The 13,191-nt window shown below is 41.1% G+C and overlaps 1 protein-coding gene across 3 annotated transcripts in view; it reads right to left on the minus strand.

The window, feature by feature from the left end:
* The window catches only part of KLHL14 (kelch like family member 14), a 63,977-nt gene continuing 50,997 nt past the window's right edge, over positions 212-13,191 (minus strand). For all 3 annotated transcript variants that reach the window (XM_021387248.1, XM_021387245.1, XM_021387246.1), the window contains exons 6-9: positions 6,686-6,876; positions 6,346-6,504; positions 3,583-3,740; positions 212-2,904 (exon numbers count right to left, since the gene is read on the minus strand). In XM_021387248.1, the coding sequence (XP_021242923.1) occupies positions 2,764-2,904; positions 3,583-3,740; positions 6,346-6,504; positions 6,686-6,876 (649 nt within the window). In that variant the 3' untranslated portion in view covers positions 212-2,763. The remainder of the gene's footprint in view (positions 2,905-3,582; positions 3,741-6,345; positions 6,505-6,685; positions 6,877-13,191) is intronic.

Consider the following 13,191-nt stretch of genomic DNA (forward strand, 5'->3'; position numbering starts at 1 on the left):
AGCCATGCCCCAGCACAGCTCTCACTTGTTCCAAGCCAAGGGGTCAGGTCTCCCTTGCATCTGCTCAGTGTTCAGGCCAAGCACTGTGTTCGGGGGAAGGTGCTGCTTCACTGCGTTGTCACTGTGCCATTTACAAGCACTGAGCAATGGCATTGGAGACAACAAGGCTGTTCCGTATGGCCACAAAATAAAAGAAGTTTACACATCTACATGATAGAAAAGTTCCAAAGAATTTAATGTAGATATTATTTATACATACACTTTATAAGTAGGAATATGGCAGACAGTTGAATTAGTACATAAAGTTTTATTTAAAGTTTTCCCCCTACGAGCAAGCTTCATTTACACAGTCTAATACTGTACAAAATTTACATCCTTTTTGTGACTTATTCAGTTAGCACTTTCCTTGGTCATGCCTTCCTGAAAGATAGAAAGATTTACATAGAGTCCTCTTAAATCTTTAAATTATCTTGGTAAAAAAAAGAACCACTTAAAAGGACAACAAATATCCTTTAAAAATGGTACGTTTTAGTAGAGACAAGAGACAGTCAGTGTTTAATGGCAGACCTTATCCTGATCTTAAATGCCGTTCAAAGTTTCCTTGTTTAGTATCTTGACAGTTTCCTTTTAATATATATTTATATTTATATACTTTCAACAGGAAAAAAAAGTCATGATTGCACCAAATATATTTTACAAGGGATCCCTTGGATCTGAACAATATAAATAAATACAAAACCAACTAAGATTGCACTATATAGTAGAAATGGATTGAGATTTCAGGATATACACTCCACCTTTACGAGTTCCTTAGTGATGCTCACTGAAAAATTCCCCAACGACACATTCAAATATTAGCATCTTCAGATAATTATTTTGTTTAAACAATTTTTTTTTTCCCAGGCGTGCAGCTACTTCATCTATTGGTTTATTGCATTTGTATGGTATCAGTCTTTACTGCATTACTCCAATTTTACAACTGTGTAATTCTGCCGCAAGCACAGGAATTGTACTGCAATAAAACTGGACTGATGCCAGAAAGAAACAGTCCCACTGTATTTGCTCTCCATTATTTATATTGCTCTCAAGCTTCAATATATAGTGTAATTTCTGAATACATTCGTCCTCTTTCTATTTTGCAAAGCAAATAATGAATTCTTCCTCCCATCTGCAGTAGAAACCAACCTCCAGCAGTCATCTGTTCCTTGCTTAATGCATTAGCATTACGTCCTATCATGAAAGATATGCACAAGCTTGAAAACGCAGGATGTGAGATTGCTTTGCCTCATACTTGGTGCAGCCAGTTAAAACTAAGCAAATTAAAGGCCCGATTCTTATCTGACACGAGCCAGGAGCACATCAAAGCAGACTGGCTTCAATGGAGCAATATCACTTTTACATCAGTGAGGAAGATGGTCTTGAGAATAATGGATGCAGCATCAGTAAACCACAATGGAAGAATTCTGCACATATTTTGCTGAGGTGTAGATGATTATGTTAAATACCAGACTTCAGATTTTGTCACTGCTTCCGCAATGCCAGGACAGAAAGACATAAGCTTAAAACGTGGACAGTCTGATTTGTGCAAGCAACTAAGAGTTCATGAAGCAAGTCTGAAATAAAGCACTCTGAACTTGCTTTGCATTGTGTAAATAATTACACGAGCTACAAGGCAGTGGAAAGTCCAGCCTCGTGTTACTTTGGATCAATAGTACAAATCTTTCTGACTACATTTGAAGACCAGTCACATGGGAGTTATTTTAACTACTCAGCAGTCCCCCGCTAAAATTGTGTGCAATCATTTAAGAGTCCAAAGTAATACATTTACAGTTAAATGCAGTCTTCATGTCTTTGGAAGCAACTAGCATATATGCTCCTAACAGGTGAGTGAAAAAAAAGTAAGGAAGGGTTCTGGCGCATTCATTACATGGTTATAGAAATGACTTACTGTACGGACTCAGAATTCAAGGTGTAGGACTGAATTTCTGCAATATTAAAAGTAGTCATTCCATATGATTTCAGTGAAACGACTGACTTTACACAAGTGTGACTAGGAGAATTTGATCCTAATCCCCAAACTGGCTACTGAAAGAAGTGCTCTGTAAAGCATGGATTTCACTGTAGTCTTGCTTTCCGCTGCACTTACACCTGGGGACTTTGAAGGCAGAGTGTATTTGATGACAAGCTGTGCAAAAACTGAATGATATTTCTTTACCTTATAGAATCTTCTGATCCTGTGTTGCTTGCAGAGCATGTGAAGTAGCTGTAGGTTAGAATTACAGGAGGAGACAATTCTGCAATGCAGAGTGAGCTTTTCACTATCTGGATTCTGAAGCATTCATGAAAACAACATCCTCATGACTTCAACACAGATCACATGCAGGTAGATACAATGCACAATACTGATCTTGTCTCTTCAGGCTGTGTCTGAACATCTAGCCTTCATACTTTTAAAGTTAGATTTGATGTGAGGAATCTCTCTGCAGCAGGAAAAAGTTAAAATCAGTCTGAAATGGCAGTCTGTCAGCATGTAATGTTCGGTGTGTTTTAGCTACTTGCTTCATAAGACACCGGCTTCTATCTGAGATGGGACAACGCTTTCTTTTCGTTCTCTTTTAGTTTGCTCCTAAAGCGTAAGTATGGAATAAGGGGTCAATTACAGTAGATTTGTTTTAACAGGAATCCTGTTCTAAGAAAATATTTACGTCACCCGTCATTATTTTCCCAAATGCGATCAGTGTCCGTGTCAGGGCTCCTCAGCTATCACTTGTTGTACGGTACGCAGGCTGGCAATATGACAGTTGAACAAGCGGGCCCTGCAAGTGGCTCAGCAACATCTCCTTCTAGCTCTGTCCAAGTCCCCTTCTCAGGGCTATAGCAAATAGTAGAAGATTTGTAGGCCCCCTGTAATAGCACAAAAAGTTGTATTAAAAATGGCCTAAGTGAAGTCTAAGTTACCCATGAGCATTAAAGATGAAAAGCTACTTCATTTTTCAAAAGTGACTCAAAGTTTCGAGCCCTAACTTAAGAGCCCTTAGGGAGGTTTGGTTTTCCTACAGGCAGAGCATTCAGCTTCTGAAAACCAGGCCCCTTTACAATGAGCCTTATAAGCAGAGCTAGAGGCATACAGTCCCATCAAACACTTCTACCAAATAACATCTGATTTTTATATTACTCCTTATTAGTGAGTACAATCTGATAATAACTCATCGAAATAGAAAAGCACAAAGGTAAAAAAGTACAGCATGTTCTCCACAAGTTCAAAACCAAACCAAAACTTGTCTCTGCAGCTACTTTCATAGAATTACAGAATGGCTTGACTGGAAGGGACCTAGAAGATCATCTAGTTCCAATCCCCCTTCTGCTGGTAGGGTTGCCAACCACTAGTCAGGAACTAGACCAGGCTGCCCAGGGCCCCATGCAACCTTGCCCTGAGCACCTCCAGGGACGGGGAATCCACAACTTCTCTGGGCAGCCTGTTCTTCATCCCTTTCTTTCTCTCTGTCCCCTCTGAGTAACATACATGCTGGGTGCAAGAGCTCAGCAGGTATGAAAGGATCACTGGAGAAAGCAAGTACGCACCATGCTCCAGCTGTAGCCTCCTACAAGGTAAATACTGTCATCGAGGACCGCACAGCCAGGACCGCTGCGACCCTCCAGAATAGGAGTCTGGAGGATATTCCACTGGTCACCTTTAGGGTCATAGCATTCCACAAGCATTACGTCGAGGTGGGAGAAACCTGGGTAGCAGCATTGAGAAAGAAGAACATGCATTATGGTATACTATTTTATGATTTGTTTTACTGTTAAATTCATTAACTTATAGTTGCAATTGCATTATTACAATTACAACATCAGTATTACATTTTCTTCTAGAAAATATTACCATATACACCTAAGCCATCTTCTATAACGATAATATCCCATTACTTCAGTTCAAATGAATCTGTTAAAAGCTTTTACCATTAGTTCCACAGTCTTCTACAAATCACAAGTACACTCAATAAAAATGAACAAAGCAAATTCAAGCAATATTCCTCCTCATCTATCAGTGCTAACGCGAGTTTGAGCATGTAGGAAAAGGCTGTCCTGGCAGCATTTCCCAAAGGTCAGCAGATCTAAGCTATTCAAAAATCAACAGGTTAAGTTTCGCCCAGGAATCAGTCTCTCCCAAGTGAAGGTGGAACTTAGACAGCTGATGCCACTTGGTCCCAGAGGGACATGGTGTTTAGGATCAGCTGCAAGCTGCTTTAAGGGGTGCCCTAAGCACACAGCTGTGATGTGGCAATATCTTTAAGGCAACAGAAATGGCACCAAAAGAATTGTGGTGCTACTCTTCCATGTCTGAGAGAGAAAATGGCTCACAGCTGCTTTGTAATCACCAAAGGGCAAATACATCTCAAGACTCTCAAGCTGTGATGTTCAGAATGCAGACATAGAACCCAGGTGTCCTGGTTCCTGCTGTAATATTTTGACATTTCCCTATCTCAAAACACCTCTTTTATCAGAGCATTGTTAAGAAGAATTATGGCTTTATTAACCTGTTAGGATGCTTTACTTGATATTGCTATGTTCTCCAAGGCAAAGTAGAAAAGAGAAGTTTGGTTTTCGGGAAAAGGGCATTTGGTGTTATTGGTACTTCAAAACGACACTTCTTGTAGGAGGGAACGAATCGCTGTAATGAAATGATTCTTCTGTCACTGGAAAGATTTCAAGGGGCCACAGAAAGGCCACTGCTGTGTGACAGAATCTGTCAAAGAGCTCTGTAATGAACTGCAGCATACACGTGACTAGTTGTGTTGCAGCAAATGCACTGCTGACAGAGGCATAGAGATCCAGCTTTACAAAGAAGTGCTTGGCCATGGAGCTGTCAGAGCCCTGCAGTTCCCACCCAGTGGAGAACTCAGCACATTTCATCTGTGCTTCAGCCCCCTTCCTCCTCTTTGCTTCACTTTGCAGAAGAAGCTAGCTTCCCAAACAGCCCTTCTTCCAGGGACCAGCTTTTCCAGAAGCCCAGATCTTAAATGCCTCTCACAACAAAGAGTGAGCAATTCAAAGGGCAGCAATGCTGGGCAACAGTTACAGAGGCAAAAATGCAATGCTCGCTCTCCCAGAGGTGAAACTGGGTGAAGAAAGAAGGGAGATGGAAACAATTCAAGCCTGTGCAAACCAAGGCAACTGTTTTACCTATTGGAGCACTGGGATTTGTTAAATTGGTTAATTTAGTAGGAGACAAAGCTGACACCGTGGAGGTCTGCAACCTCTCCAAATTTTGCAGGTGTTGGCAGCTTTTACCCCCTTTTCTTTTTGATGTTCAATCCAGAAAGAGCCATTATAACTGACCTGAGGCACAGCAGCCTGGCTGCAAGGGTTTGTGCCCCAGTACTGTTTACTGGAAACTACGTCGACTTTGTCCCCTGTACGCACCACAGACATTCAGATCTTGAAAAGCAGCACGAGATTTCAGATTCTCACAAGGACTTGGGTGCCAGAGTCATTCAGGCACATGGCATGGTATCACTAGCAGTTAACATCACTATTTCTACTATTTCTTTTGCATTGCAATTTTCTCTTTTGCTGTTGTGTTTTTTTTTTCTAGCTGTTTTTTTTTTTTTAAATAAGAAAGGAAAAGGAAAAAAGAAAAGCGATTATAATCTGCCAAATATTGTCAGAGAACAAAGGAATAGGAGCTGTGTTTTTTGTCTAAGTGGTTGGATTTAACAGAATAACATAATCTCTTTACTTTAACAGTAATAGTTATGGCATGTGAGTATTAAGACAAAAATACCAGGTGCCCAAGCAGCAGTTAGCTTAACATGAGATCTTTTCAGAAGTTGAAAACGAGAGATCTCTAAAAAGAATCATAATTAACAAGCTACATTTAATACAAAAAAGGGAACTAAAGAGCTTAGTCCTAATATTTAATGGCTGTTTTTTTTTTTCCCCATTAAATCAGGAGCTTGTTTTTGTATGTTTCTCTGAATACAGCCCTCTCTAACTGCGCAATTTGGAAAATGATTTACAGAGGAAAATATTGCTGGTACTTTCGGGTCAAAGAATAATCTGTTTGTTTCATTGAATTCTTGGTAATGACAAATTGTCCATGCCTTTGAGTAATGGAAGCTCCCATTTTTATTATCTAAAGCATTCATTACTCATATATTTAATGTACTGTTATAATTTTAAAATAATTTGCATAAAATGTTTTTAAAATTGCTGGCTCAAGTGTCCTGTTAAATTGTGTTGCCTGTATTTTCATGTATTTAACGATGACTGTCTAACAAAAATACTCTTTATCAGGAGATGGGTGACACTGAAGTGCTTTTTTGCTATTAAAAATGTGACCTTTCAAATGGTTTCCTCCAATGGCATACAGTCGGTCATTCATTACAGCCAAAGTGTGGATCGCTCGCTTTGTGTTCATGTCCTGTTTTCGGGCCCAGACGTCCATCACAGGGTCATAGCAGTACAGCCAAGGGACGTATTCTCCATTGTGAACACCTCCTGCAAAATAAATGCACCTCTGTTAATTACTGTAAATAAAGACACTGTTCTGCAGCAGGAATTTAGCTCTGGGTTTTGTTTTATTATTTCTTCTAATAAATATATTCATATATATATATCTATCAGCTTATATATACATATATAAAATATTTCTACTGTGGGAATTATAAAAGATACTGGCCTGAAATATAGATCTTGCCATTGTGAACTGCTCCTGCATGGGCTGCCAAAGGTTGCGGTAAGGAAGACACGTAACGCCACTCATTTGTCTCCAGGTTGTAGCACTCCACGCTGGACAAATAGCCAGTTTCGTTTCTTCCACCAATGACATATAAGTTCTTGTCCAGGCGGCAGGCATAGAAACTGGCTCTCCTGGAGGACAGGGCAAAAGAAAACAACACAAGCCAACAACCAATGAGTCACTCCCATCACTTTTTAAAATCCAGCTGACACCCTAAGCTAAGATAGCTGCTATTCCAAATGATACTTCAGAAGCATCCAGAAGCTTTGCATGCTTCCACCTAGCCTAAAGACTTTGTCTGCTTTGCTAACCAAAAACATGTTCTACATCAAATGAATACCTTATTTTTGGTGTCAGAACAACTAAGCACACATAAGTCTGACAGAAAATACATTTTTTCAAAGCTGTTTGTTGCTTTTTCACACCCATGAAAGATAAAAAGGTGCTCATTAATGTTTGGGGCATTACCTTGTAAGGGATATAACAACTCAGTAAGACACAGTGAAAAATGAGGTAGATAATGTAACAATAATAAATTATCTTGACATTCACTTTCTTTATGGTCCTTCAAGGGTCATTGTTCCCAATTTACTAAGAGAACCACATCATCAAAATTTTTCTTCAATTATCATTTTTTTCTTCTTTCTGCAAATAGCACAACTTTCCTTAAGCTAGGCACAATATTACATTTCCACCCTTTAACTCAAAAAGGGTCTAACTCCATGCAGCTAACTCTGAGAAAAGTTTTAGCCACCCATTTGGTTTTGCATGCAACTCAGGTATGCAGGGAAATCATTAATTTTTCTGGTTAGGACTACAAGACATATATTACCTTGTCTTTCTCGTGACTCTAAAGTTAATGGTGTCTGTTACTGAAGTAAATACAGAGCAGAAGATGATTCTGAGAGACCCTACTTGGTGTAAGTAACAGTCAGGGAATGCTCCCGATTATTCAGTGGTAGGAGGTTTTGCCAGGGTAGAGGCCTCTAATTCTAAGTTACAATGATATGAGAAAAAATGGCAAAAGAAGCATAGACAGGCTAAGAAGAAGATCTATATAAAATGCTGAATGACAAAAACAAGATTAGAATCATAGAATCATTTAGGTTGGAAAAGATCCTTAAGATCACAAAATCCAACCATCATCTAAAATTACCAAGTCCACCTCTAAACCACGTCCCTTAGCACTCCATCTGCCCATGTCTTAAATACCTCCAGGGATGGGGACTCCACCACTTCCCTGGGCAGCCTATTGCAATGTCTAATCACCCTTTCCATGAAGAAATTCTTCCTGATATGCAATGTAACCACCCCACCTGTAGTGCAACTTGAGGATGTTTCCTCACTATCACTTGTCACCTGAGAAAAGAGATGGACACCCTCCTTGCTGCAGCCTCATTTCAGATAGCTGTGGGAGTGATCAGGTCTCACTTCAGCCTCCTTTTCTCCAGATTAAACAAATCCAACTCTTCCAGCCCCTCCTCATAACTCCTTTTTTCTTGTCAGCAGCTTTGTTCTTCTCTGCACACACTCAAATAACTCAGCATCCTTCTTGCAGTGAGGGGCCTCAAACTGAACACAGAATTCGAGGTGCAAAATTGTTGGTTCCAAACCTAAAATTATTTCCTGGGCAAAACAAGTCACAGAATCATAGAATGGCTTGGGTTGGAAGGAACCTTAAAGCCCAGCCAGTTCCAACTCCCTTGCCATAGGTGGACACATCCCACCAGCTCAGCTGCCCAGGGCCCCATCCAACCTGACCTTAAATGCCTCCAGAGATGGGCACCCACAGCTTCTCTGGGCAGCCTGTGCCACGGCCTCACTGCGCTTTCACTGTGTGTGAGCCCAGAGCCTTGTAGGCAGGCCAGGCACTGCTTGGTCTGACACCTCCTAAGCCCACCTCTGTAGCTAACATGGCACTCTCTGGCTCCTGCTCAGACGCCCAAATCTGAACCTGGGAACTGCTGCACATTGCACCAGTCATCTCCTATGTCACGCAGGTTAAGTCTCATGGGATTGATGGTCACCTGCACTGTCAATAGCTTGAACCAGGCATTCAGGATGGGTGGTGGTCCATGCACACAGCACAACACCTAGCAGAAAGCAACTCCTGCATGTCGCATCTCCTCCATAGGCCTCCCTACCTTGACTGCGTCAGATAAGGAAGCCAGGTCTGCAGTATCTCTAACCCACTGCCCAGTAAGGCATGCATTCATTTACATCAGAGAAGTCTCTCTCCTTTACGCAGCTGCCTATTGCTGCAAAATTTGTAGCACGCTAACATTTTGAGTGATTTTCCCATTTGTTAAACGTGCCTGAGACTGGCTGATGGTTTGCAAGTTGGAGCAAAGGTCAGGTAGAGATGAAGACACAGCCACAGAAGAGCGGGCTGGTTTGGCATTCACATGATCTGACGCAGTGCTGCCTGTTGGAGGCCTTATTTTTGACATGCTGCATGCCTGACAGGGCTCTGGCTGGTGAGAGCTGAGTCACTGAGCACCTCCTGTCCAGCTCTTTGCTTTTAACTTGGTTGCATGTGGCAACAGGGATGGTGCAGGTCACAGCACCATTCCTGTTGAGCAGGAAGGGAAGCACTGCCTCAGGAATATGTCTAGAGAAAGGAAAGATGCAAATAGGAGGAAATGAATGCTGCTAAGTGCCTCTAACTACACTGACGAATTAAATAAGACCATTTAATTTATCTGTCAATGGGTAGATAGAAGCTGATGGCATGTATTGCTCTGCATGGTCGGGCAGCAAATTGTGCATCTATGTTTTTAGCCTGATTTTCTATGGAAACAAAGCTTATTTGATTACACTGTACGTGTATCCATGTCTGTCTGAATGTTGTCTCCTCACCAAAAACCTGCTGGCTGATTTCACTCTAATTTGACGGCGGGTAAAAGCGTTAGAGGCAACCAAGTGCCTACGTGCTTCCTGAGAGCATATGACAAGCAAGACAGCCTGCTTTCCCCCCCCCCCCCCAGAGGAGGAAAAGCTGCAGAGGTCACATCCAGTTAGACGTGAGAGAGCCTACACAGGCAAGCATGTGCTGAGAAATGCTCAGCCAGAGCTCACATCTCCTCTGGCCCTGATGTGGTTAGCAAAGACCTGCAGTGCTCCTGGCATCCACACCGGGGGTGCTCTCGTGTCCATCTCTCTGTCCTCACCCATCTCCTCTGATGAACCCTGCACAAACTGCTCTCACAGCTCTTGACATATTTCAGTCAGATTTTCACTAACAAACCTAACAGAATGTGCAACGGAATGAATTTTCAAAACCAAACTCTCCTGTAATTAGTAGGTATATACTGTTATATATGAATAACAGGTTCTCTCTTTTTTTTTGTTGGCTTTTAGTTCAAGTTTAGCAAACAGAAGTAGATAAAATTGGCAGGCACTACTGTTTTAACTGGGATTTCGTGAACATCACTCTGTACGTGTACTCCTGTTTTCATCCACACAGTGTCACTGTAAGGAGCAAAAATGAGAGCGTCAGCATGCTTCACTCTTCTGCTTGGAGGTGAATATCTACCCAGTAGCTCCTGCCACTAATATGTTAAGATTTTTGGTTTTTAACTTCAGTGATACAGCGTGTGAGGGATGTGCTGTTAAGGGAAGGCTTTTTAAATTGCTGTAAAATATGATTCAGATTAAAACATAACGCAGCAGTCCTCACAAGACAGCTTTTCCTACAAAACTGGGAAGGGACTATCCACTCTAATTAAATAGCTGGAATGAACCTTAGGATGTGAAAACGGGCAGTCAGACAATTATTTGGGGATTTTCTTCAGAGCTTGCAAGTGTTTGACATTTTCTGGTCTCTGAAATGCTTTTCCTTCACACCCTCTCACTCAATAAGCAACTCAACTAACTTTTTTTCATAAGTGCACAAAAAGGGAAACATTTCTAAGACTTTTAGTTTCTACCAAAAATGTACTCATGCTTTGGAACACAAGATACCAGTCTGAGGTGTAAACGCATGAGTGCCATCACTGATCACTGCAGAATCTGGATCTTAATACAGGGTCGCTGTTAGAATGTTTGGTTTGCTTTTAAAAAGCTAAAGACATTTTAACAAAGGTTAATACTATTATTAAAGTCATAGGCTAAAATAAAACATGAAATTATTTTCTCTCTCTTTTTTTTTTTTTTTTTTTGCAGCTTCTTTTATCAGTTCACTCAGCTTCATTAGACAAGGCAGTCTGGTCAGATCCACTTGTGCTTGCTTCTCCATGCCCTGGTAGAATACGGTATTTTTTTAACAGGTGTTTAAATAAAATCTTTTAATTGGAATGTAAGAAAAACCAAAAGATATAGATGTTCTGCACTCCTTGTCCTGCTCTGGGCTGACTTGGTAGATTGGAACAGCACAGGATGGAGGTGTCTAACTACAGCTCTACAAGTTCAGAGATCAGTGCTCCATCAAACTTGTTAGTATAATTGGACTGCTCTCCAAAAAGTATCCCGCTGTTATTGCAGCGTTGAGCCAATCAGAATCTCAACAACTGATGAGTCATTTGCTGCTTTTCTCAACAACACACACCTGAAAACACTGCACGCTTTTCAAAGGCAACTATTTTTGAGATATGCTACAAATGAAAAGAAACTAAACTTGGCTTTAAAGCGAAATACGCTGATGGCTGTGAATCCATACAGGGATTAGATTTTTCTTTATGGCTCAAACAGTAAAATCAATCAGATATGGATTTTAGTATATGAGATAAAAGTTTACTCATCAAATATTTCATACAGATTTTCAACTTGAGAATATACTGCCTGTGAATGAGACCCACATTTACCTGGCAGTCATTTCAAAGGAGCTATTACAGCCTATCCAGCCAATTATTCTCAGACTAAAATTCCTAAGTGGGTTTTGACTTGATGGACCATAATGACTCAGAAGAACCCATTAAACAGTCTGTCTTGTCAATGGTGCCTGCATTATAACAGCAGATACAGGGCGTGACCCTGTACTCCTAGAGGGAGAAAAGTAGCCTATTGACTTTAATGAGAACTTTATCTGACTAAGGAGCTGGGAAAGAGACTGCATAAAAGATCCCTGTAGTCTGTATGATCTAAAAAACTGTCTGGGCAAGATCCTACCTCTAAAAGCTGCAACAACTCTGAGAAAGTCATTAGGGATAAGCAAATTAACTTTTAAAAACATTTCAGAAACTTGAAAATCACTGCTTTCCAACAACAGCCCCTATGCCTAGGAGCACTTACAGAAAAATAATGGACAAGTCAATGAGCTGGGTATCCTGAATAGAAGAGGTGACACAGTATAGTCCCTAGCTCAAGGAACTATGTATGAGTGAACTGTTACATTTAATTAAAACTGTAATGTGCCAAGCCCCATCCCTGGAAGTGCTCAGGAACAGGCTGGATGGGGCTTTGGGCAGCCTGATCCAGTGGGAGGTGTCCCTGGCTCTGGTAGAGGGGCTGGAACTGGATGACCTTTAAGGTCCCTCCCAACCTAAACCATTAGAAGATCATATGACTCTAAGACGTTAACACAGTGCAGTTTATTGCTGGGCAGCTGCTAAGCAATCATAAAGCTCAGCAGACTTTCTATCTCTTGGATGAAGGCAGCAGCTCCCTGAAGAATACAAGACAAGTTGTATTCAGCACCTGGAATTACAAACTGTATTTACCAGTACCACACAACCGCCCACTGTGGAGGCGAAAGAGTTCCTCCCTCCACTCTCCAACCTTCAGCCACCTACTGCTGCCTTCTGAGCTTTGTCAGCCAAACAAACCCAACCCTTCAGCCAGCCACATGGGCCCCTTGGGAGCTTTGCTTGCAGATACTCAGAGAATCTAATGAGAATACAAGTTAAGCTCCACAGAAGAGCATCAGGCTCCATACAAACACTAGACAGTCCCACAATTGAGTAAAAAAGACTTGCGCAGTGATAAGTAGTCTCACCCATGACTCCTATTTTCCTCATGCCTGTACCTGGGCTTGCAGTCAATTTGGGGAGCTGAATCACAGGTGAAGGTGCCCCTCTGTTGTAAGGTAAATACCCCGGTTGTGGGTATTTACTTTAATATCCCACAGTGCTGGCAGTAGGGAAGGAATAGGCTGTTGGACTAACTCTACAATCAACTAAAAAAAGTAAGTAATTTTAGTGATGGATTTTTAAAGTAAAGGATATTGTTATTAGTAAAGCCAGAGACTATAAGAGACTGTGATCTTCTTTTCTGTCTTCAGTTTATATGGTTAATTTTATCAGTTCACTCATCTCCAACAGGAAACTGACTCAGATCTACTCCACTTGTTCCACTTTTTCTGATACAATGCAGCATTCTTTGGTGACAAGCATTGCACGTGGGTCTGCATATGGATTTGTGTCGAACTGAATCCTGAAAAGAAGCCCTTCAAAAACTCTGCAGACATTTTACCTCTGAAAATTTGAAAAGACAGTCATGTTTTCATCCAT

The sequence above is a fragment of the Numida meleagris genome, chromosome 2 (assembly GCF_002078875.1).
Source record: "Numida meleagris isolate 19003 breed g44 Domestic line chromosome 2, NumMel1.0, whole genome shotgun sequence".
Lineage (NCBI taxonomy): Eukaryota > Metazoa > Chordata > Aves > Galliformes > Numididae > Numida > Numida meleagris.